Source organism: Phalacrocorax aristotelis, chromosome 7 (genome assembly GCF_949628215.1).
Source record: "Phalacrocorax aristotelis chromosome 7, bGulAri2.1, whole genome shotgun sequence".
Classification (NCBI taxonomy): Eukaryota; Metazoa; Chordata; class Aves; order Suliformes; family Phalacrocoracidae; genus Phalacrocorax; species Phalacrocorax aristotelis.
Window position 1 is genome coordinate 4,898,659 of NC_134282.1, and position 24,114 is coordinate 4,922,772.

General features: G+C 40.2%; 2 protein-coding genes across 3 annotated transcripts in view; one reads left to right on the forward strand and one right to left on the reverse strand.

Moving 5' to 3' along the window:
* Positions 1 to 1,954: 1,954 nt before the first annotated feature.
* SAMD7 (sterile alpha motif domain containing 7) lies at positions 1,955 to 22,889 on the reverse strand. Of its 2 annotated transcripts, XR_012661465.1 has the most exons (10): positions 22,723 to 22,889; positions 14,436 to 14,539; positions 13,583 to 13,709; positions 13,305 to 13,441; positions 12,112 to 12,190; positions 8,955 to 9,634; positions 7,559 to 7,680; positions 6,656 to 6,766; positions 5,233 to 5,737; positions 1,955 to 5,153 (listed from the first exon to the last, which is right to left on the reverse strand). XR_012661465.1 is itself a non-coding variant. In XM_075098516.1 (9 exons), exons 2-9 carry the CDS (start codon positions 14,536 to 14,538, stop codon positions 5,465 to 5,467), a joined length of 1,632 nt encoding a protein of 543 aa, XP_074954617.1. In that variant the 5' UTR covers position 14,539; positions 22,723 to 22,889; the 3' UTR covers positions 1,955 to 5,464. The 2 variants fall into 2 exon arrangements, 1 of the variants encoding a protein (XP_074954617.1); XM_075098516.1 differs by having other exon boundaries at positions 1,955 to 5,737.
* Positions 12,401 to 24,114, forward strand: part of LRRC31 (leucine rich repeat containing 31) — a 32,972-nt gene continuing 21,258 nt past the window's right edge. The window contains exon 1 of the mRNA XM_075098513.1: positions 12,401 to 12,417. The gene's annotated coding sequence lies outside the window, so the exon portion shown is untranslated. The remainder of the gene's footprint in view (positions 12,418 to 24,114) is intronic.

The window sequence follows — 24,114 nt, forward strand, 5'->3', positions numbered from 1 at the left end:
ACTTACAAAAACCATAGTTGAACTAAGAATTCATTTCCCCTGATTCTGGTCCTTTTGTAATTAATTTCATCTATTTCAAATACAAGCTTTGCTCGTTGCAAGAATATATTTCTATTTTAGCAATAACTGGTGAACTCTAATATTAAAGACCTGACTCCCCTGATGTGGAGTGGCATATAGGTCTTCCTAAAGACCACCATCAGTTCTGCTAGTCCAGCAGACCATGCTGGAGTCAGTGGGGCCGTACCTGGACACATAAATATGTTCAATGGAAAATCAATTTTTTGAAGAACCAGATGAGGTTTTGGGGGAAAAATAATAATAAAAAAGTCTTGCTTGTATCTCTGTTTTTTTGGCAGTGGCGGGGGGAGAAGAATGGTAATATTTAAGTATATAGCACTAGAAAAAAGAAATTCTAATTATTTTATAGCATCATACATTTGTTGTTATGACTACAAGTGTTTGAGTTAAGAATATTTGTTTTATAAAAACATGATTCTCAAGTTTACATCTCTCCAACTTACAGATTCAACCAGAAGCTGGTGATTGCTTTACAGACCATCTTTCAGTGCAGGCTGTTTACAGACTGCTGGAGGCCCATGAATCACAGAGTGAGCAGCACTCCTGTCCAGCACAGCTGTTTGTAAACTGAAAGGTAATCGGCAAAGATGAAAACCAGATTGGCTTGATGCTTTCTTTTTTCCCCTTGGTCAGCAGTGCTTTTTTTGTTTGCTGTTTTGGTTGATTGATTTTTATTTCAGTAGTTCATACACGCAGATGCCAGATATATGTGTTTTTAAATTTTGAAAAAGCAAAACATCTATTTGTGTCTTTGCTGTGCTGTAAGAAAAAATACTGTCACTCTCTGTACAACCCAGACAATAGGTTCCGCTTTTCTACAGACTGGGTAAAAGACTTGGCATCCTCACCAACAGAGCAATTGTCGGTTCGAGAAGAACGTGTGGATAGTAGCAGAACTAATGTCTGTCTGGAAGAATACAGACTTAGGTAAACTTGGCACTAGGACAAAGGAAACACTGCATAAAGTCCAAGTCAACAGAATAATTCTTGTGGTCTCAACGTACGTGATAGTAGGAGCAAAGCCTTCCCAAAGGAAGAAAAGAGATATGCAAATGCAAAGGCAGAAAGCAACTGCCCGCCCCTCCAAAAAACCCCAAACAAAAGAAAAAGGGGAGGTGAGTTTTCCCCTTACCATATCGTGTGTTCTTATTACACTGAAACTGCAATAGCAATATAGCTATTTATTATAACATGAAGGGCTTAGCCAAAACCAAGCTTCATGGGTAGCTGAACCCTGATGAACACTCAGCCTCACAGAGCTGACTTGTTATTTTCCAGTGAACAATAAAGGGCTTATGTAGGACATTTGTTATGCCATTATCAGAGCAAGGTACCAAAGCAAGAGCTGTATCTAGTTTTGGGTGCTTTTCTGTAAAACATCTGATGTTGAAGGTGACTCAAAACACTACACAACCAATTGACATTACATTAGGGATTTGGAAAGTCTAAAATATGAGAAGTGTCTACTTAGGTTTAAAAATTAGAGGTGATTTTAAAAACTGGAGGTGATTGTTTTTTCTGTTTCCCACTGAAAGGATAAATTGACATTATGAAATGTATTTTGCGGAGGATTCATGATTGTATAAGGTCTTAGAATACCAAGTTTTGTAAGTCCATATATGGATATAAGTCAGTTTGAAATACCATCACCTTGTGGACCTAGCTGCCTGTTCTTGTTTTCATGTGTTAGATTAGAATGACTGCCTGACTTGGAGGACCAGGTCGGAATTCTGCCAAACTGTTGTATATTCATTGCATTTTTTAGAGATTTTTCACCTGAGGAATTGAGCAGAGAATTATCTGTTTAGGTCCATATGTATAGGTATTCCACATCATCATCATCTCCAGCAATCATGAGGTCAGAAACACAGGTTGTGGTAGGAAGGACAAGCCATTTCTTCCTTTTCAGGACTTCCCTAAATCAGTTATAGTACAGAACCATTTTGTTACATGTTTGCTATGCTTTTTTATTTATCTGGTCTTTAACCTTGGCCCTATAAAAACAAGAAATGAAAGTCCCTGTCCCTAGGAGTCTACACCTTTAATGTAGATAAAGGGAAAATCAGATACTTCACAATGTCTCATAAAAAAACATTCTCTTCTTCATTAACTGTATCACTATTACAGACTAACACAGCAATGGATGTTAAGTGAAACGTTTATAATGATGCCACATATATTAAAATACATCATCTGCATCTCATTGTGATTTTAGTAGCATAGCAGAAAAAATGAATGCAGTGGTGGCATAGATACCAGAAAGTCATTCAGTAGCACAGTTCTGCCAGCTTTCTTACGTGCTTGTGATTGCTAGCTACTCCCCTTTGCAGCTGGAATAAGCATTAAAAGTCAAAAGAACACGTAGCTGCTGAGAATCAGTATGGCCTCAATGTATACATAATTTCTGAAAACCATCGAGATCTGAAAATATGGGTCTGTCTACTGATTCTATGTCTTTTTAAAATTTTTACCTTTTATTTTTTTTTCATTCTCTGTGAAACATTTGTAGGAGAGGAAACATTCATTACCAGTGGTATTTCCTTCATTAGAAAGAGAATCGGTTTTGTCTGTTTGGGTAAATCCCTTCCCTTCCTATTTCACTCTATGCTGTATGCAGTCCAGGCCTTATTGCGTTTTGGCTGCTCTGGCACATCTCTCCCCCAGTACAGGAAGCCATGAAGTCATCCTTTTTGTCATTTTGGGAAGAATAGTCCAGTATGTGCAAAGTAGCATATGGTTTTTTTAATTGCAGAAGTAGTACCAGTCTGCAAAGTTTGCATCCGAGCTTTCTCTGCTTTCGGCGTTGTTCACGTCTGAGCCATTTACAAGAACAGTCACACTCTTCGGAACCAGAATTCAATCTTTCTTCCCTATTGTATGGGATTTCATGTCAAGCTCTTCTGCTGTTACTTGAGAAAAACAAGTTTCAGTTTTCATACTCTTGCTCTTAACAGGCCTCCTGTACTTCAGGTGTGCAGCATTTCACTTTGGAGGTTTGGTAGATAACCTCCCATAGCTTTGCAGCGACATCTCGTGGCCTCATTGACCTGGAAAAGTATCAGAGATTCCTCTTCTAGGGTGGAGAAGGTCTCATGTGGATTAAGTCAAACATTTCATGCAATGAGGAGGTAGGATGCCATTTGAGAGCCAATTCAGCAACTGGGTTTAATTACATAAGTGGCATTGTCAACATGATCGTCAATTGTACAAAAAAAAAAAGTTAGAAATTGTTTCAGTTGCTAACCAGAATTGGTGTCCTCGTTTTTTTTTATTTTAATGAACACTTTTACTATATAAAAATATTTTCTTTTTCCCTCATGATATATGAACAATCTACATAAAATCACAATAGTTAAATCTACTGTAAAACAGTTTTTTCTGGTGTAATTAATCCGAAATGTTACACGTGAAAATAACAGGTAAAAGTGTTTCAAACAGAATATGGTTTTTTTACATCGACAATTGTATTTCACCCAAAATCTGAAAAAGTAAACATTCACATTACCAGATTCAACATGAAACTCTCCAAGCTGCCTTACTAAGTTTTAAAGCCATGAAAAAATGTAGAAAAGTTAATTAAGAGAACAGAGGTTAACACTTTTTGAAATTAATTGAGAAAAAGTGAACAGCAAACTAATTGCCAGTACAAGATTAATATTGCTGTTGTACATCTTTTAAAGAGTCTTATGGAGTTATATTTAAACTTTCTAGCATTGGGTTTTAATTTTGCTTGTTTTGAACACTAGTGAGTATTCAGTAAACAGTTCCATATATGAAAAAACCACAGGTGATGCATAAAACATAATCTTGGGCAAAACTCCTGTTATTTCACCAGATCACAGATGTAAAGGTCAGAAAGGAATATCATAGATATTTGCCCTTCTTCTCAAGGCTGCAAAGTTTGGGCAGTATAGTAAGGTGAACTACTTAAGTTGCTGTTGAAAACGTCTAAGCACATATTATCTAGTGCACAAATATACCAAAGATATAAAATAATTTATCTCAGGCTAAAGAACAGGTGCTTACAGTCTAAAATAGGGGAATACTCCCTCTCCCCCTGTGTTCAGTCACTCACTGTTCAGACAGCAGTGTACCTCTTGGTTTTTAAGTATCTGAGGCCACACAGCTAAACTAAGGGGAGGGAATCTAAAGTAGCAAAATAGAGCAGATCCACATCTATCAATCCTCAATTTACAGAAATCAATTTTATCAAAACTATTTGTGTGTCCATTGGAGTAAGGAAGTGTTCTTGCAAGGAGGAGAGTAGGAGATGGCACTGTAGTGTACTGACTTCCAAAGCCTAAGCAGAAGACTGGCGTGTGGCCAAACCCCTAAAGAGGGAACAAAGGTAATTCACACAGCAATCATAATAAAATGCTGGGGATTTATCCCTAGCTAAAAGCTCTATTTTGTGGTTCTTGTTTGCTGTGAGGTTATGTATCAGCAGTAGCAGAAGTGAGGAGAGACAATATTTTTGCAGAGAAAAGGGACATTTCAGGCTAAAATTGATGGCCTCGTCCAAACTGAAGAACATTGAACGTGCTGCTGAGTGAAGGGCTTTCCATGGCTTGCCCAGGTGAGCTGAGGGGAGGGGTGCTGCGGCAGAGGCTGGCAGGAGCCGGGTGGCTATAAAACTGCTGCTTGCAGGAACGTTGCTGCCCCAGTGACTGGTCTTCGTGGCAGAGTCTGCTGATGCTGCCTCCTGCCCTCAGCTCGGCTCAGCTCAGCTGTGCAATCACGCAGAGCGAATTCAAACCCTGTTGATAAGAATGCCTCGAAATAATTAAAATCGCTGTTACACATGGTATTTTCATGTTCAGGGTTTAATCTGCAGATCTCATCTATACACTGTATACCCTTCCCAGGCACTTAGAAAGGGGTAGTTCTAGAACAGCAACGGAATTAACTCAATTTGCTGGGTCAGGGTATATTTTCGTATATTCTGCAGGCAATTCCATACTCTCTCACAGAATTCCATGTAAATTTTCTGTATAAATTTTGTTTGACAGAAGCAGAAGTCAGCTATGTGTGGAAGCTGTAACTTTTCCTTGTAGTTTCTCAGCAGGAACACACTGTAAGACAGACAGCGCACTCTGAGTCTCTGACATATTTCAGTGAACACGCTGGGCTTTAATGAAAAATTAAATTTACCTGTTAACTGTACTGGTATTCTTTTCAATGAATTGCACTTGAAAGTAATTGCACTAACTTGTAGTTGCATTTTTTAGATGCTTTTCAGATACCGTACTTCCTCATGCTGCGTTTGCAGCTTACTTCATTCAGCCACAGTCATACAGAGGTTTCAGACTGTAGCTATCTTCTTGAACACTTTGTAACTAGAGGTTCCTGTATTATTAAAGACATTTTATGTCCTGGACTCAGCTCAACTTTTCTGAAAAGTGATCATCTGGAAGTCAGCCTGAGATCCAGCTGTGTCACATGGATTTTCCCTGCTTTCTGAAACGATCTGTTCCACTGCTTTTGAAGTTTCTGGGTCCTGAGAGCAGGGGCTATCCAGCGTATCGCCACTGCTGTTGCAGTGAAGAGGGGAGGCTATGTCGGAGGGCTGCTCTGGGGGTTTGCCTGCGGCAGGAGGCAGGGGCATGGACAGAGGAAGGTTCATCATATAAAACACATTGCCCAGACGTCGAGACACCTTTAAAGACAAAAACACAATTGCAGCAATTGCTTCTTGAGATAGTGTTAAAGCTATTAAACACCAAGGCTGACTGTCGTGTAAGCAATGCCAGGGACATCCAGGAGATCCCAGCCATCTCGAAGGGTTATCAGTGGTCAGCAAAGTGAAAAAAAAACTCTTCCATTCTCCCCCTCTCATGTTTTTCTAGGCCCACGTTCTTGTGGAAGGAGCTTGGCAATGCTTAGCTGGGGAAACAGCCCCGTCTGCTGGGCCTGACAGCAGGCTCCTCTTGCTCTCCGGGTGCTGAGGCACCCAAGGGACACAGGGGAGGCAAACTGCCAGCCAGGAGCAGGGAAGGTGGTTTTATGAGAGAAGAGTGAGAGAGAGCAAGGGGTTAAAGGCAAGGAAGAGAACCAGGCAACAAAGAAACACACAGAGAGTTGATATTACTTGATGAAATTGAGAGCAGAAAACTTTAAACATAGAGGGACAGCCTGTCTGTGAAACGTATGAGATTATATTCCCAGAAAGGATGTAGAAACCTCTACTTTATGTTTTAAAAGCCAGGTTGGAGCAAAAGCAAGTATGTATCAGAGCAGTTCTTACCAGCTGGGAAGGGAAAAGCAGAGTGAAACTGAGTTTGTCAAACATGTCTGTCCCATTTCCAACCTCAGCCTAGTCTCCAGTGTTGTATCCTGTCTCCACTTCAAGTGTCTCTCAAACTGTCAGTCCGAGCCTCCCCTTAGTGTCTCCCTACATACTGTTGTAACATTCAGAGAAGCGAAAGCTGGAGTAATCTCTTTTCTCCTAATATTGTGGTAGTTACCTTCTCAGTGAGAAAAAAGGTGTTTCAGTCTGTGAAAATTCATCCTGTTAGCTCCTGACTCTTTCACATCTTTGTGACTTGCCATTTTGGCAGACATTTAATGATCATACCTGAGAGCGGATTTTTAATGCTGGTCCAAGTTTTATTCCCATTGTATCCAGGAGATGTTCCTCTGTTAGCAGTGGGAGGGTTTCTCCATCAATAGCATGGTCTTTAAATATCTTATGAAACAATAGAACATATCACAGTGTGCTAAAACAAACTTCACTTGTTATTTTTTATGCTTAATCCTGGTTATTTTTTATGCTTAATCCTGAGGCATAGACAAGAAAAGGAGGAAATAATAATGTTAGTGTTACTTCTTCATAGTTCTCTCCTAACTGCAGCATGAGTCCCTTGTTCAGGTGTGTGGGTATCAGCACAATTGCCTGTAGCTTCTCTACTTGTTCTTGGCAAGTGGGAACTTTGTAATGTTTGAGGGTTACTTACTTTTTTTTTTTCCCCCTTAGGAAGTGAGCGGCCAGCTACCAGTGAAAGAATAGTGTTGATTTTATTAAGGCTTTACCAGGAATATACAAGATTTCAACCTCTTTTCTTGCATTTTTAATTTTGCTTTCCATTTTTCAAATAGAATGATACTTATAAGAGCTTGGGGCAGTAGGGGGGTTATACCAATATCTAAAAATGCAAAGTTGCTTTAATCTGCATAAAAATTGTGCAAGGCATGTGAAGTGAAAAAATTGAGATGCTTTTCTTATGCTGATGTTTTGCTGCTGGTCCTCCTGGTATGTGTCATGACCAATGGCTCCAGGTTGCAGCAGAAGCATAGGTAACCTCTCACAGCATGGACTGCCTTTCCCTTTAAGAAGCAAGTGGCTTCAGATTTTGAAGCACAGTGAATACTTTTTTAACTTTGTGGCAGCCAGTTAATTGCTAGCATTTACATCTGTTTGATGACCTTGAAATCTAGATGGTCCTAAAGACCTGAAAATGTGATGAATGTTTATAATCACCTGGGCATAATCTGAACAGCCTGGGAGGGTAATGATGAAGTTGTATACATCATCAACGGTCCACTTGCGAATGTCTTCAATGGAAGAAATGTCTTCTCCATTCAGGATCAGGCCATGTGCTCCTTTGTGGAAGAAACACAAATGTTACGGTTGTACGACTTTGCTGGCAAATCAATAGGAAATTACTGTCAACATGAGAATTTTTACATGTCTCCAAACCTAATAGATTAACAGCAGTGTTTAGCCACAGACAGATACAGGAGTCCTAGACACCAAAACCACCAAAGAGCCAGGAGTAGCTGATTCTGGAGGGGTTTCTTCTAGTGGCTTCTTTTGTCCACTGCTGGCACTGTCCATACCAGGCACTCCACCTACAAATCATACTGCAGTGTTTTCTCTGATGCGTACATTATCCAATGCTTTTGATTCTTTAGACTTTACTGTTATTTTAACTTGACTAATTGAACAGAATCAAGCCTTTTCTAGCCCGTAGTGCCTACTGTGAGTTAGAAGGACACATAGAAACGTTATGGGCAGAAGAGAGAGGGTAGCACACAATTTCATTCAGAAATTTTGATTATTTTAAAATTCCTTTGGCAGACAGGAATGGAATACTTGATGTGCATTATATATTTTTCAGCGATACAGTATGTCTTTGTTAGATGATCCTGGGCAAACACCCCAACCTGTTCTCATTTCAGGTAATGGAAGGTTTTGCAGGGCTCATCTACTGGCACTGGTGCATTTAACAAGAGCTGCAACACCAAAGAAACAATGATTCTTGGGGAGGTCAAGTCTCAGGAATAAGTTTGTTCTGAAACGAGTGCAGCTTCTAAGAGGATTCCTTGTCCTGTTTGACACAGAGAGGGGTTATGATCAGTATATTGTGTGCTGCTACGTTTCCCCCTGACCACCAGAAGGAGAGGAGAAGGTGTAAAACGCTGAACAGAACTGAGGAGAACTTCAAAGTGCTGCTAATTTGACAGCTTAGGGGTGACAAGTGTGTTGTCCCCAGGGACTGATATAAACACAGGACGACATCCTACAGCAATACAGTACATGGCACAGAGCATTGAAATGGTTAGGAGACTGCTTTGTGCCTTTTTGCTATGCAATTGCATTGTCCTGCAAAGAAAAGCACTGCTACCTAAGATGCTGAAACCTCCATTATGCCAGCAGGCAGCAGTTTGCATGCAGAGAAAACCACTCTTTACCTTTGCTGACTTGGATTTACCAAGTTATTACTATTTGCAGCATATGAATTCTACATTAAGTTGCCATGACTCTATCATACTAAAATTTTGCTTAAAACAGAAGGAATAAATAAGAGAGCAAATCAATACAAATAAATAATATCAACATGCCACTCTAACTGTAATGCAGAGACTTCACAAACCTGAAGGTAGCAATGGGTTGCTGGGTACTGGAAATCCATATGGTAATGCTGAGAATGGGATTGCAGAAGGGTACATGTACTTGTCATCAAAAGCAGCACAGGAGCTATTAGATTCCTTCTCATTTGTGTTGCTGCAGCTGTTGGTTTCAGCAGATATTTCATGAGTAGCACAGTTTTTTCTCAAGCCTTGTTCAAACTCTTTACAGTTTTTTGCAACTGCAGATGGCTCACTCTGGTTTTTGCTTTGTTCGTGTTTGTTTGGGGTCTCCACCTCTGCTTCTTTCTTGTCTTCTTTCTCATCATCTGCTGCAGCTGAAGCAGGGTCTGTAGGTTTGTCGTCAGCTTGGTTCTTTGTGCCATTGGCACTACAGTCTGCAGTTTTGTGGTTTCCAGCTCTTCTCCCTGGTCGTCGTCCCCTCTCCCTTTGCAAAGTGCTGACTGGAGGGTATGGGCTGGTTGCCATGAGCATAGTGTTGCCGTGAATTTCATCTAGGGTGGTACGATGAACGTATAAATCGCTGGGAAGGTGGCCTTCAGGTAGCCTGTGCCTGCCACGGAAAGCAATGGGACTAGCTGGGATCCCATGGTAAAGGAAGGGTGCTTCCAGGCCCAGTAGCCCTTTCCGATGAGCTTTCTCCATTTCTTTTTGCTGAAAAATAGCACTCATCTCCATTTCCATTCTAAGAGACACACAGAGCACAAGCAGTTAGGGCAGCTCAGTTCCTTCATCACCCTTTTTTGGTGGCAGGTTAAAACTCAGGTAGTTGAATAGGTAAGAGTACTGCTTTTCTTCTCCCTCCCCTATATTGCTGTGTGTGAGAGGTCACAAACTGCAGATGGAATGGCAAACCTGGCTACATTTAATGTGCTGCCAGATACATATATTAAACTAAAAGGAAGAGAAAATATATCTTCCATGTGATGCCTCTGGGTAATATTTCAGACAAAGAAGTGTTATTTGTATATTGGCAATCCAGGCATTATTATACTGATTATGCTCACTTGGGATTTGGAGAATTGTCTCTGGGGTCATAAGGGTCAAAGACTAAAGAAAATAAGTGATTTACATTACCAATCAGAAAATTATACTGGAAAACTGGAAAATGGCAGTGATATTGTAAATAATAAAGAGCTAGAATTATATTATCTGTGGAACCTGTGCATACATTCAGAGTAAGCTAATATAAGTAAGTCTCCTGAGTGACTCTCCGTAGTGCCTGGCTCCTGAGAGTGTGAAAGGGTGAGACCCTGGTGGTCTGTGTCCAACTGATCTCCCTCCTGGTGGACAAAGCCAACGCTCCAGGGTCTGTGCCAGATTCCTGCCCTTGGTGGGTTGGAGGGCTTACCAGTGAGATATGGAGAGTACAAGGAGTAGCGTGTCTCCATTGTACCAACCTTTGCTGGAATCAGCTTTCTCTGGAGCCAAACTAGAGGTCAAACAGAAAGCTGTAGCTCCTAGACTCCGCTGCATCAGCTGGTGCTGAGAGGCGGGAGAAGTGAGCCAATCTACCAGACACAAACCAGAAATGGTTCAGCCTGCCTCCCTTGCTTTGAGGAGCTCTCAGTGGGACTTCCACATTCTTCTTTGGAAAAGGGCTTGTGAAGGCAACCAAGTCTTTAAAGTGCATGAAGATAGCTTTCTTAACACTGCAATGAAGATAAGAGGTCAGAGACAGTCTGACTTTCAGGAGACTTCTCGTTAATGTAAAACTGTCAGGAAAATAGTTTGGGCAAAAGGTATTTGTTCAGATGATGGCTGTGAGGAGGAATTAGTTGATTACTCCGTAACTTTCAGGGCTTTTTCTCTGCCCTTCTTTCATCTTTGCAACAACCTCTGAATTATTAACTTTCTGTTTTCAGAGATCCAGTGGAAGTGTTTTGTGTATGTACAATGTCCTTGTACATCTTGCCCAGTTGTCATGACTCACACCCAGCTTTTGAAGTGGAGATAAACAGTAAAGAGCATTACATTCCTGACCTCTCCTCCAGATAAGATAGTCTGCTCCTCTGAGGACCAGCAGGTGGGGGACTGCTGAGCTTTGGTATGAGACAGAGTCCCTTGGAGAACTAGGATTTGGTCCCGGGTGCTCAGCAGGACAGCTGCAGCAAGTGTAGGAGATTGCCAACACCTGGTTTCTATAAAGGGTGAAAAGAGGCAGCGTATTTCTGAATGTGATGTGTGCTGCAGAAAGCAGTGTGAAGCAAGCAGGAGTTTCCAGGACAGCAAAAGACTGGGGCAAAAGGTTATCTTGTGGATTTAGGCTGAACTCTTTTATATTGGGGTTTTCCTAGGTTTGGTGGGCTGAGGGGAAAAGCCTGACCAGGCAGGACTAGTTCTGTTGCGGCTGAGGGGATATGTGCTGGTTCTGCTTGCTGCTAGCTCTTTTACTTGTTTTTCCTCAGGGTTTTTGCCTGTGGCAGGAGCTATACGAAATGCATTGCTGATGCAAATCTTGTGCTTGGAGGAGTTCAGTAATCAAGCTTTGCTGACTGAAGAGCTCAAAATGCTTCTGTCATAATTCTCTTGAGATGCTTACTTAGAATTTATCTGTTCTTTGCTCTTAGTCTTACTGTGTTGGAGCCCAGTGCAGGCATGGTTGAAGTTAGAGTTCCTCTATGGAAATGGTGTGGCTGTGAGGGGGCACTGGTCCCTGTTTAACCAGCTACTACTTACACTGAAATGAGTGTGCTATGGACTCTCCATAGTCACCCTGATGTTCAGACTATTCGATTAAACTGGGAAAGCTGTCCACCCTGGTAGGGTGGAGATACAGCTAATCATCCCAAGGGCCCAGCTGCAGAGGCGTAAAATGTTGTGTGTGATAGCACACAGCTGTAAAGCTTAAATTTACTTCTGACTTTTTGTAACTTCAGGGTGTTTGGATCCAGAGTTCAAAGGCTGGGGCTGAAGTTTGTGGCTTGTTTGTTTCATTATATTATTTTAAGGCTAAAAGTAGAATAGGGGCAAGCAGAAAGTTCAGTAGCTTCAGATTTACAGAGATAATTGAGGACCCTCTGCTTCTCTGGGGGATTTGAAAAAGTGTCTCAGTCACTGTAAATAAAACCCCCACAAAAAGTCTGTGACTTAATCACTTCCATCTGCCTCTGCTGCCCTAATCCTGGCATGTACCTCAGGGCAAAGTTTGCTGTTGATTACCTGGCAATGTTTTGCTTTTGAACCAATTCCTGTCTTCTGGCCACAGCTTCCATGGATTCTGGTTGCAGAAAGCTATAGCCTTAAAGCGAAGGGAAAAAGAATATTTAAAATTCACTTGTTTCCTCAAGCAAATACCCAAACCCCAAAGCAATGCAGAGATACTTTAAAAAGCTTTTTAAGACTTGACCTATGTGCTTTGCCAGGAAGCTGATATGACTTCAAGTTTTTCCTATTTGTGTTCCTTGTTTTGGTGGGAATATGAGGTGGAAATATGAAGCCTAGGTGTTTGCAGGATCAGGTCTGTAGGTACGTATACCTGCCATTATCCATAAAGGCAGGAGACAGCCGGGTGGTTTTATTTGGTGACTTATGTCTTTGAAGTACATGTAGCTGCTCAGAAAATAACAATCAATGGTTAAGCAAAGCAAACCTGCTCCTTCAAGACTGTTTTCAGCCTAGATGCCATGTAATTTTAAATGACGCTTCCTCCTGAGTACATCTCAAATAAGAGATTCCCATTAGGGGGGAAAAAAGCTGCAGCCAGAAATTCCTGTTTGTAGATCTATGTGGCATTGAGAATTTATTCACTCATCTCAAAGGAGCCTTAAGACATGACCTCTTTGTTTACAGTGATATGTAAATTTCTATGCAGCATGACATGCATGCCACAGCTGTAATGCCATGCTGTGACGTCCAGCCTTCTCCTTAGAGCTGCGCCCTGTAATTTTAAGCCTTTGTTAAAAGGACTTGTAGTTGCCCTACATGAGTAAATTGGCATGTGATATTATAATTAAGGAATATGATCAATAGTCTTTTAAAACAGCCAATGCTCATACATGAGCAAGAGTTAAATGTAGAAAAAAGTGTTGTTGATTGGACTCACTTGTTTAGCTACAGCCTTCTGTTAAGGTGTGAAAATGCTTGGAAAATACAAAAGGAAAAAGAGAGAACACCAACATGCAAATGATTTTGAAAACAGCGTATTTAACAAAGCTAAAATGGATGTGTTTAGATTTAAGCTGGCATAGTTTAGAATCCCTGTAGGCAGACTGCCTCCTTTTAGTGAGACTGTTTTTCCAAAGAAAATAAACCATTATTGATGCTACTGATAAACCTATGAAAAACTAGTAGGTGCAGTCTGCTTTCTTGTTTACATGCTATCGCTTTTCAGGATGCAGGCAATGCTTCATTACCTGGGCCCGGGTAAATGCGGCTGGACAAAATGTTCGGCATGTTTGCGTGCTGTGGGACTGTGGGCCCAAGGTGGGACGCTATATGGATTTGTCTTGGGTCAGCTGATGCCATCATTTCAGTTGAAGGTAACAGATCCCTGAGAGGGAGAAAATACATTCAGGTATGCAAAGGACATTGTTTATTTAAGAATAATCTAAGATCTTTATATACTCAGGTACAGCATGTGCACAGTTATGCTTTAACTACAGTGTTACAATAGAGAAACAGTGCAAAATACCTGTCTACCAGTCGAGGCTCAAACTGGGAGGGAATCGCCTGCATTCTCTGCTGGCCTGCCCCCATTAGCTGAGGGTTTACTGCCATCAACTGATTTCTCATTAGCATCTCTTGCCGCTGCCGCAGTTCTGACACAAAGCATATACAGTTCTGTTGTCAATGTAGTAAATTACACCACAGAGAGAATCACTTTCTAACTTTACCAGAAAAAATAGGGTTTTTTTCCCTCAAGTGCCAGCATTTTAGTGTGAGTTAGCAAATCACGCTTTTTTTTAACAGAAGCAACTAAAAAAGAAGAATTTTCTACTGCCACCTTAGCCGTGTTGTTTAAATAATGTGGTTTTATACAAACTGCAGCAAAAATAAACAGGATTTGCACAGTCAAGGATACCAAAGGGCAATTTACAATCAACAATAATTCATATATCCCTGTTAAACAGAAGAGAATAGCCATGAATGTTAGGTTCTCTGCTTGAGAGTTTTCATTTCTAATACAGTTTTATTTTTAGAAAAATCTTATTAGCTGGAGCCTGCCTTGTCGTGAGGCAGCAGCTCTAGAATGAAGAGCCTGCAGTGGTGAGCCAGAACATCATAATGCCCAGCTGTGGCTTTTGTTGCTGAGTTCCTGTGTGACCTTGACTCCCCAGATGCTTAACATCTCTTGGTCAAATTCCGAATGCCAAGAATCCCCCATGTTAACTTTTAATTACCTTAAGAGAAATGTTTCTCCAGTTACTCCTAAGACAAATTTGAGATACCCTTTAAAAATGTTAAACCTGTTGCTGTTTCATGTACCTTGTGCAGGTATTAGCAATCCTATAATGAAATGCACAGTTAGGTTTCTTCCTGCTTACCTCCTGCTGCCATGCCACTTGCTAATCGGTATAAGTGCTTTTCTTCTAGTGTTCCTTGTTCCCCCAGGATAGACATTTTTCTCATGTGATCTCGTGGAGTCATGCTGCAAGGAGATAGCAACAACTTTTCTATTGTGAGGAACTGAATCGGCAGGCCCAAAGAAAAGAATAAGGCATTCAGCAATGTAAGAAACAGAGCGGGCTACACAACTTATTTCTCAGATAAGCAGGTAGTCCTTCTACCAGTCACAGCTGTACCCTTCAGTACTTGTGGATTGTATTGGTTACCATATAGAAACTTACAGTTTTCAGGACAATGCAAATGTTGCCCTTGTTTATACTGGGTTGTGCAGTGTCCTTGGGTATTACTATGCAAGGGAAGTCAGGATTTTGGGAAACATCAGCTGCTTGGAAGGATGTAATTAAGCCAAAGTCTTTCCTGCAGCCCCTGGTGTATCACAGCGGCCCTGAGAACAGTGACATGGGCTTCATACTCAGGAAAGCAGGTATCTTTGGTTTAACTTGGGAATTGTAATAGTTTGGACCCCTGTCTACTGTAAACTAAGTTAAACAGATGGAGAGAAATGGTAGAAATAAGCTGTTCCAAATGACATCAGCCCCTTAGGACTGCCAAATGAGGTAAAAAAAGTAAAAGAACATGCTTTGTAGTGATGAAAACAGTGATTAAACCAGCTAGGCTCAGATTAATTATCCATATATGTACAGGTAAACGAAGCCAGATGAAGAATAGAAATCTAGGCTAAAAACTAATATGCTACAAATGCATAGTTGAATAGCTGTAGTGTCACTGAGGTGGATTGCGTCAGCATTTCTAAGTCTGTCCAAAGAAGCAGGTGACTAGATTACAAATGATCTGATACCAGAGGAATGAGTAACTGCAGTATGCCCTGCTCAGGATTTTGGGGGAATGATCTACAGCAGGATTATTTGTGCAGGTAGGTCATAAAGGAAATTAGTCCTGTAACCCACAGTCTGGATCTTGGAAAGCTATCCTGTGTGGGAGGCTTTAAATTGAGGAGTTGGCAGAGGGAGCAGCCTAGCTTAAAGGCAGCAAGGGTATCTGTATGTTCATTTCAAACTAGATTTGCACAGCAAATGAATGAATTTTTTTTTTAAGTGAGTTGAAGTTAAGGAGTTGCATTTTCTTCCCCATTAGCTCTGACAAAATGTATTCTTTCTCTCTTCTGAAAGATGGAAGATGTAACCCTTAAGTGTTCTCATCCTGTAGAGAGTTCAGCTGGTATTTGATATAGATAAGAGTGAGGAACACCTCAGCAATACAAAGAGAGAAGTACAGAGAATCTACTAAAGTCAGAGAGAGCTCAAGTGAATTACACCTTTCCGAACCTTCCCAAGAAATCCAGCACACGGGAATCATTGAGAAACAAGACCTAAGAAACAGGAGACTGACTGCTGTGAAGGGCAGCAGATTCCTCTCTGCTGGCTCTCACTGGGGAGGTGAATCCCGTGGCAGGGAAGCCATGGCTGACATATTCCCTGATGGCAGCTACCTTCCATTTCAGCTGAGTGCTGACAACTGCTGAGTTCATGTTAACAATCACTCCACAAAGATGTGATCTGTGAAGCACAAATGGCCACAGCTTTGGACGGTTTGACTTGTTATGGCTTACTTGTCAATTTGCCTTCAGCATGTTGTGATAATGCTATTATGTTAAAATGCCAGCTTTCTCTGAGAACTCTAGCTACCTTTTGCTGAGGTCTTTCTCATGTTTTTTCACATTTATGCCAAACTTGCTTACTTTGCAGGCCAAAATACGTTTTCATTTTTATACTACATTGCCCCTGCTTCTAGCCTTACAAAGTCAATGCCTGTGATTAACGGTGTTGGCATGATAAAACCCAACTGTGGGACCAGCTGTGCGTATGTGACCACTGCAAAGGCAGTGGTGTTGCACAAGTATCAGTGAGATCAAACGCAGCTTGAGAAGTTAGCATAGTTACGAGTACAAGACAGCTCCAATTGCCAAGTGCTTTATTTACCTTTAAACCAGCTGCCTAGGATACAGAAATTCCTTAGAAATAGTAAGTGGGAACAACTAAAATTCCCCTTTTCGCAGCCAGTCCTTCTCCAAAACAGAACCAAACTTTAAAAACTGTTCATTATCCAAAATGTGATGGAAGCCAAATCCTATATTTTGTTACTCAAAACATTTATAAATTAGAGAAATCATTATAACTCCTTTTATTGCCATTGACCTATTGAAGAGTTACAGAAAGTTTTAAGGGAAAGCTACCAATCTAACTCACATGATTCAGGAATTTACCATTTCTTTGGTATAGTGAAAATACTTGGTTTCAGCCTCAGAATTAGTTTTCCAAAGCGTAGGCAAGTTAGTCATTTCAGCCATTAAGGCTGAGAGTGGAGGCTATACTTGGACCAAAGCTATACTTACACAAACACTTGGTGTTCCCTCAAAACAAAGTTCTTTATATTTGTAAATGTTGTAAATGCTAGATTGTGTGTTGGCCAAGATTCAGGTCTTCCTGGAAGCAGACAAGCCTGTCGAATCCAGGAACAGCACCATGTCCTTTTGTTCTTGACATGTGTATCTGAACATGTGCCGCTGGACGTGTTTCCATTTGCCTTTTTTTTTTAGGATGCTTTAGACTTAAAGCGGTTTAGGATGCCTGGTGCTTCATGAAGAGCATTTGAGCTGCCAAAGTGCTTCTGAGCTGCTAAAGCATTTTAAAGCTCAGTACTAAAGCGATTTAGTGCTGAACTAAACTTTACAGCAGCTCAAAAAAAAAGATGGCAACTGGGTTGATGGTATTTGCCATACCATATTGGTCCAGTGAGCCTTTTAGGTGGTTTCCTTTCACAGATGAGTAGCTGTGTATTAAATACTCTGGAAAGCAAAGCTGCAGTTTTAAACTCCATGCTAACCTCCTTACAGCCTGGCCTTTGCCTTGTGCATCTCACTAGAGAATATGAAGGTGCAAAGCAACCGCAGAGGTCCAGATAGACATAATGGAAAGAACAGGAGGCTTTAACATTTTTATTCCAGTAAATCAGAAAAAAAACCCTAGTATTAACATTGGAAAAGTTTTTTCTCTCAGATAACTGACCAGCTGTAGTACTTTTGCTTTTTAGGAACTGCTAGAATGCTTCAATCCCCTGTTAAAATCATAGCTGTGAATGCACTTTATTCTGGGGAAGCTGTCCCTTTGTGGGAAAGAGACATACAAGTGAAAGACGCTTTTCTTTATCAGGCCTCCCTACAACTTCTATGCTCCCCTCTAAAATCACACCTGTGACTAAAATTATTTGAAACAACTTTAAAGTGTAGAAACATGGAAAAACTATTGGGAAAAGACCCAGCTATTCTGACCCAAATCTACCACCTCCACATGGGATCCCATATACCCTGCCTGTTCTGACAGACATCTATCAACAACCAAGTGGCAGTAACTGTGGTTAGAAACCAGTGCTGTGGTGTTCTCTGTATAGTCTGTGCAATTCCCAAAACCAGTCTGGATTTTGTGTTGGATGTGACGTATGTTACACTGTCTGTGGACAGGTAGTCTCTCACATAGTCTCCTTTCAGAGTTGAAGCAGAAACTATTTAAGGACTTTCTTAAAATTTTTCTTTTAAAAAGCGAGGTTTTCTTTTAAATGCTGACATTTTCACTGAATGTAGGGTACCGAATACAGCAGTACCCACAGTGGAGTTCATCCCTATTTACTGATAGATTTTTATCCATTAGGTAACCAAGATTCACAGAGCATCACATAAGCAACTTATCCTTCCAAAGGTAGACTAGGTGGTCTGTTGGTTTGACATGGAAAAGAAAAAGTATTGAAAAAAACATGGAATAATGTGACTTGGAAGTTCATTGGCATCTTCCTCCACTAAAGCTGTAGCTTACTGCTTCCACTGACCCAGTTTTTGAATCAACGTGAGCTAAAAAGAGGGTTTGATTCCTTAAGGTTTTCACCGCAGTTGCTTCATGAAGTCATTCTGGTTTTTTTCATTGGTGTGCCAGTCACTCCTAGCTAACTTACCTTAGATTTCTTCTTAGATACATAAAAATAACTCTGGTATTTATGGTAAAAATGTTGAGATGTTATTTCCATCAGAATTCTAATCTACTTTCCCAAGATGAATGTCAGAATATCAGTACAGTTTAAATTTAGCTTAAAGGACACATTATGTATGTATATGTTTGTTTCCCTGAATTTCCTGTTCAGGGAGGTATTGCATTGATCAGGTAGGATAAACAGTTTAATAACCTAATATAAAGACTTGTATGTAACTGTGTCAGGAGGAGATACTGAACTTGACTAATCTATGTTATTCCATTTGGAAAACCACCTTTTTTGGTTATTTAGGTGGGGTTCTGCCTTGCAGGTCAAATTTAGGGTACTTAAGGTTCATACTATTTTCATAACAGCTGGTGTATTAGAAACCAACATCAGCCAAAAAAGATCTCTGAGGGAACAGGGAAAGTCTACCTCTGATACATATATTAGCTGGGATTTGAGAGCAGCTCAGAATCTTGCATCAGGGTTCATATAAATTCATACACACCAGCTGTCCAGTGTTACATTCATATATGGCTCTTCTCTGATCCTATTGCACAAATCCTGGCTGTACAGCACATTACAGGGATGAAGACAAGTTAATCTCCACCTTTAGAGTCTTACCCTTAGCAAACCCTTCTTGGCAGCAGGCAGAACCACTCACCCAGTACTAATTCTGTCTCAATTTATTAGATGAGAAGTGGCAAGACACGAACTTCATGAACCAGAAGCATTTGCAAATCTAATCATGCTATGCGCAGCTTCAAAACGTCTAAAGCGGTCTCTGTGTCTGTATTATTAATTGCATTGGCAAAATACAGTATGGTCTTACGTATAATGTAGAGTTGTTAGAGACTTTCATTAACTAATACTGCTTTTATTTATCTCAAACACATAGATTTAGCATTTTTTTAAAGCAATGTTCAGTGTGCCTTTGCAGTGGATCCACAGATTGTCTGGGAGAAGCTGAGTATTGTTTAGAATGCTGAGGTAAATCTGTGTCAGAGAAATCAGCTAAACATGTAATATAAACATGTATACATGCTTATGAGTGAAATAGATGAAGAAACTCATGCGTAGTCTCGTTTTCGTTCCCATTGGCCCCCTTTTTAGAAAAACCTCTCCTGATTACTTGAGAAATCAGATGCTGTTTTTAAAAATATATAAATATTCCAATATTATTAATACTTTAATGTTATTAACTGCTGTATCAAGGGTTCTTTCCCTAAACCTCTGCCAAGGGTCATAAAACTAGAGACTGTACTTATCCAAGAACCCACAGTCAGCAAAATAAATGACTTTTGGAAAGAAAGAAAGCAATTTTACCAACATTATGTCATACTGGAGCATGAAATATGTCTTCTTAATTGGGGTGAGGTACCATTGGAGAGGCTGTAGGGCTATATTCTAATCCTAGATACGTGGGCACAGACTGCTCAGAGACTGAGATTAGAGTGTAATCCTAAAACTGGATTGAGAACGATACATTCCCTAAAGATAGGAAAATAAATATATTTATACTGCATGTGTCAGCCAGTAGTGTTTGTGTTGCATGCCTTAGCACTGAAGTGAAGACATGGGTATTTCACCATTTTTGAGATATCTAATTGTTAAGATTGCAAGCAGCAAGTCACTCGTATTTCTTTTAAGCATACTGGTCTCGGGAAGAAATTAAGGCCTAGTATTGGCAAATTCAATCCTCCAGGAACTAAGTTAGGCTCATAATAGGAGTTCATTCATCTTGTCCCACTGGAATGGCCGGGGGCACAGGGAAGCTGTTATTCCTTTGTGCTGCTAAGGCAGCAGTCAGCTTAATGTGTTGACTAAAACCAAAGGTGGAGATGCACTGTGCTGAGCACAAACACACAGCAAGGGCTCTCAAAGCCTACTAGGTGAGACAGACAGATGGTGGAGGAGAAAGAAGCAGTCCTGCTGTTTTGATACGGCCTTGGAGGCATGGAGATACAGGACAGTAAGCGGCTGAGGTGTGAATTGTGCTTAGCACTTCTCCGTCTCAGCTCGGCGTCGTAACCACAGGAACGGTTTCTGCAGAACCACAGTGCTAATATTATTGATTCGTATTTGTAGCAGCATGATCCCAGCTGGAGCCTTTGGGTGCTGAGTTCTTTAACTATGCTTTTTCAAAAACTGAGTAAAATAACTAATCAAGAACTAATGAAAACAGTGGTCATAGCAGAGCAAGTGTGTGTGTGCACACATGTGTGTGTAACATTGTACACCCCCCGTATCCTGACAAACTGGCGCATGGAGAAGCTGTTTACAAAGGACACGTCTCTCTATTACATCAGTTATATACGCTGAGATACAAGCATGATGTCATTTGTTTTCCTTGTGGATTTATTTCATAATTAGGGATGACATTTGAAACATTATCCTCTTGGCTTTGATTCTTTCAGAAGCCTAAAGATTGCAAGATGTGGCACAAGTGGGATCAGTTAAAGGGAAACTAAACTCTGTATTTTCTACTTTTTAGTCATTTTTACTTCTACAGCATAAAAAAGTTTTTTTATTGTTTATTTTTTAAATACTGGAAATTGAAGTCTTCGGATGAAAAGCTTTCTGACGATTGGAGAGCAAGGCTGGTATTTCCAAATGAAATGCAGTTGGATTTTAGTGGGATTTGTGTCTCACTTTAACATGAAATACTAGTGCAAATGACAACACTCCCAGTGCCAAAAGAAATCCAGTAGTGGAAAGAGGTTTTAGAAGGGCTGTTTAAAACTATTTTTATTTAACAACTCTCTAATTTCATTGGCTAACTGTGAGTTTGAATCCAGAAAACTTGTACTGAATCCTCAGTACCTTCCCTCTTCAATTAGGGTATTAAATATTGCAGCAGTATCCCTTGGACTTCCCAAAATCCTCTCATAAAACAGAGAACTGCATTTGATGTGTCTTACACCATTAAAGTAAAACAAGATGGTGCGGGTTTTTGTCATTAATCATTTCAGGTTATCTTGCTTTATTACAAAGCAAAAGGCAGCACACACTCATCCTAAAAAATATTTGCAGATATGTTAAAATATATGTCAGTCACTGATATCAGATGCAAAAACCACTGTTATTTTCCAAACTCATATATGAAGCCAAGTTTTAATACAAACTCTTTCCCCTTGTGAGATTAACATGTGAAATTGCGCACCTGTTCCTGTAAACAGACTCAGAAATCAGTATCTTGAGCAGACCGAACATTTCCAGCTCTGGTTTCCAGGATCAGACCATGATAAAATCACTTGAGTCAGGATTATATCTCTCTCTCTCACTCTTTCTGTATCTCTGGGGCACCAGGGAGATACAGAAAGTCACATATTCTGTAACTGAAGAACTTGAAATTTTAGCTCTGAAGGCAAAGTAATAGTGCCCAAGCCCTTCTCAGTCTACAGTCAATTCTGCCCACACAGTCAGATAATAACAAGATGTAAGGAACAAAATATATCATACTGCATACATTGGTGTTCCACAAAGCTGCTAGCACTGGGGTTTGTTGCAATGGCTGGGCTCACAGGCAATATTTTAATTACATAAATCTACTATAGGTGCATCAGACTAAACCAGCCAAATATATCTGTGTGATGATAGCCTTGATTAATTCTGACTGCACTCTTATTTAGAAAATCCACTGCTCTGGGAAGTATCTGTAAAATATTGAGGTTTTTCTATTGTACTTTAACCAGTTAGCTTTTAAGAATCTTTTGATACGTTTAGACAAGCCAGTGAAACATTTGTGCATGTACATTAAGCAACTCAATCTGTGTCCAGAGTTTTCTAGAAATATCCTGAATATGCAATGACAAGCCTTCCCAAAGTAAAATCCTCCATTTGTGAAACAGACCTTTAAAAGCTTCCAAAATGATCAAGCTTATGTCATAAAAAGTACAATGTTTCCACCTGAATACGCAGGAATATTTGCCCGTAAGAAAACGTGTAGCAGATTGCTGACAAATCAGAACATAGTTCATCACATATTTTTACTTTTTCTGTATCACTCCCTGCGTATTCCTAACTTTACTCTCTGCAGCCCGGTGCTGCTTTTAAAGAACACCGTGAAAAAGTCTGCTTTGATTTGTGCTGCTTCTATCGGGAGAGAAGTCTTTCCTATCAAAAACTGAAAAATCATACACCTCTTGGTATTGCTTAGCAGATGTTGCATCGCCATTTACATTAAAAACTAGCACTTTTAAATTTTATTTCATGTATACTTACATCTATTGTGAAGACCTTAGTTTTGGGTGAAATGAAGACACCATGAACATCCAAGAGTATGTGCCTTCACTGTATGTCTTCCTTTCAAGCTGCCTCAGTAATGTGATTGGCAGCTTTTAAAACACATCAAGATTAACATGTCAAAAACTGCCTTAACTAACGCTGACTTTACCTTAAATACAAATTGAATTTATCTTGATTAGCCCTCATCCCTGCTTCTAAGCCCTACCCACTCTGACATCACAAGCCCTTCTCCAATACCATCCCCTAACCAGGCTGTAAAAACATAATTACCAGAAGAGCACTACGCTGATCTGATAAACCTATTTCACATTTAACCTGCTAAGCTGTTGTTAGCTTTTAAGATGCTTGATGCATTCACTTAAAATCTTCCTGTTCCAATAAGAAATATGAGAGAAGGTTAACAATTGCCTAGCTCTCATGCGGTGTGTTACCTATTTATACTGATTTTTAGAAAGGCCATACTCCGACCATTGCAAGCAGTTACCCCAGAACAGTGTTACCCCAGAACTGTGTATCCAATTGGATTGGGGGGAACTAGAAGATGGAAATCCTGTTAAGCATATTGTGAGGCTAACACAGGGATCAGATGGTTATACTGCTCAAGCCGGCCATTTACTCTTTAATTCTCACTGTCAGTGAGTTAACTCTCAGAATGAATGCCTAGTAAATGGTGATTTTAAAATGTCAGGGAGTGGTTAGTTTCTTCTAATATCCATGTCAGCTGAGGGGATGTCAGGGCTGATGTTCGTTAATCCCTTGTTTACCTGCCGAAAGTTCATCAAATGCTTGCTGCAACAGCAAAAAATTGCCCTCGTCCTCCCTCAGATGCTAACGCAGTGCCTAAACTTGGAGAAAATGAACCTATTCCTACTGAAAATTGCTCCCAGAGAAGCGTTACCATTCATAAAGGGATGTAATTCTGCTATAGTTCAGCATGTCCTTACAGAAAACAAACTTCTTTTTATAACGTAACACAAAATACATACATAGTATCTAAGGTGGGATTTTTTTTAAAGTTTTTTAAAAGTGGCTAAAGACTTTTGTTGTAAATACTCTCATGGCTATTTTGTTTTTGTCTGGACCTTCTTTATAAAGAAGAAAATTACACCCAGAATAATTGTTTTAAAAAAATAATCCAATACAAGTTTTAAGAGTAATTTCAGGACTTCCTTTAAAGAAAAATAACTAGAGACCAGCTAAAATAACCTGAGAATAATTTTCATGTGCTTGTCCAAATCTTTGGATGTTTGGGCAGACAAGGAATTGAAGGAGCGTTCTAGGCTTAAAGATAATTTTCAGGTTGTGTTCAGTCTGCTCAGTCTGTAACTGCCTGCAGAAGCCTGTGACTCGAAATGCAATGAGTAGATA

Bases quoted from the DNA above. Each gene is read 5' to 3' on its own strand.
- SAMD7 (XM_075098516.1), bottom strand. From the start codon at position 14,538: ATGACTCCACGAGATCACATGAGAAAAATGTCTATCCTGGGGGAACAA. The intron at 13,442-13,582 runs GTATTTTGCACT...TCTCCCTCTCAG, and splicing joins GAGCCTCGACTGGTAGACAG to GGATCTGTTACCTTCAACTG. The intron at 7,681-8,954 runs GTTTGTGAAGTC...TCTTCCACAAAG, and splicing joins CAACCCATTGCTACCTTCAG to GAGCACATGGCCTGATCCTG.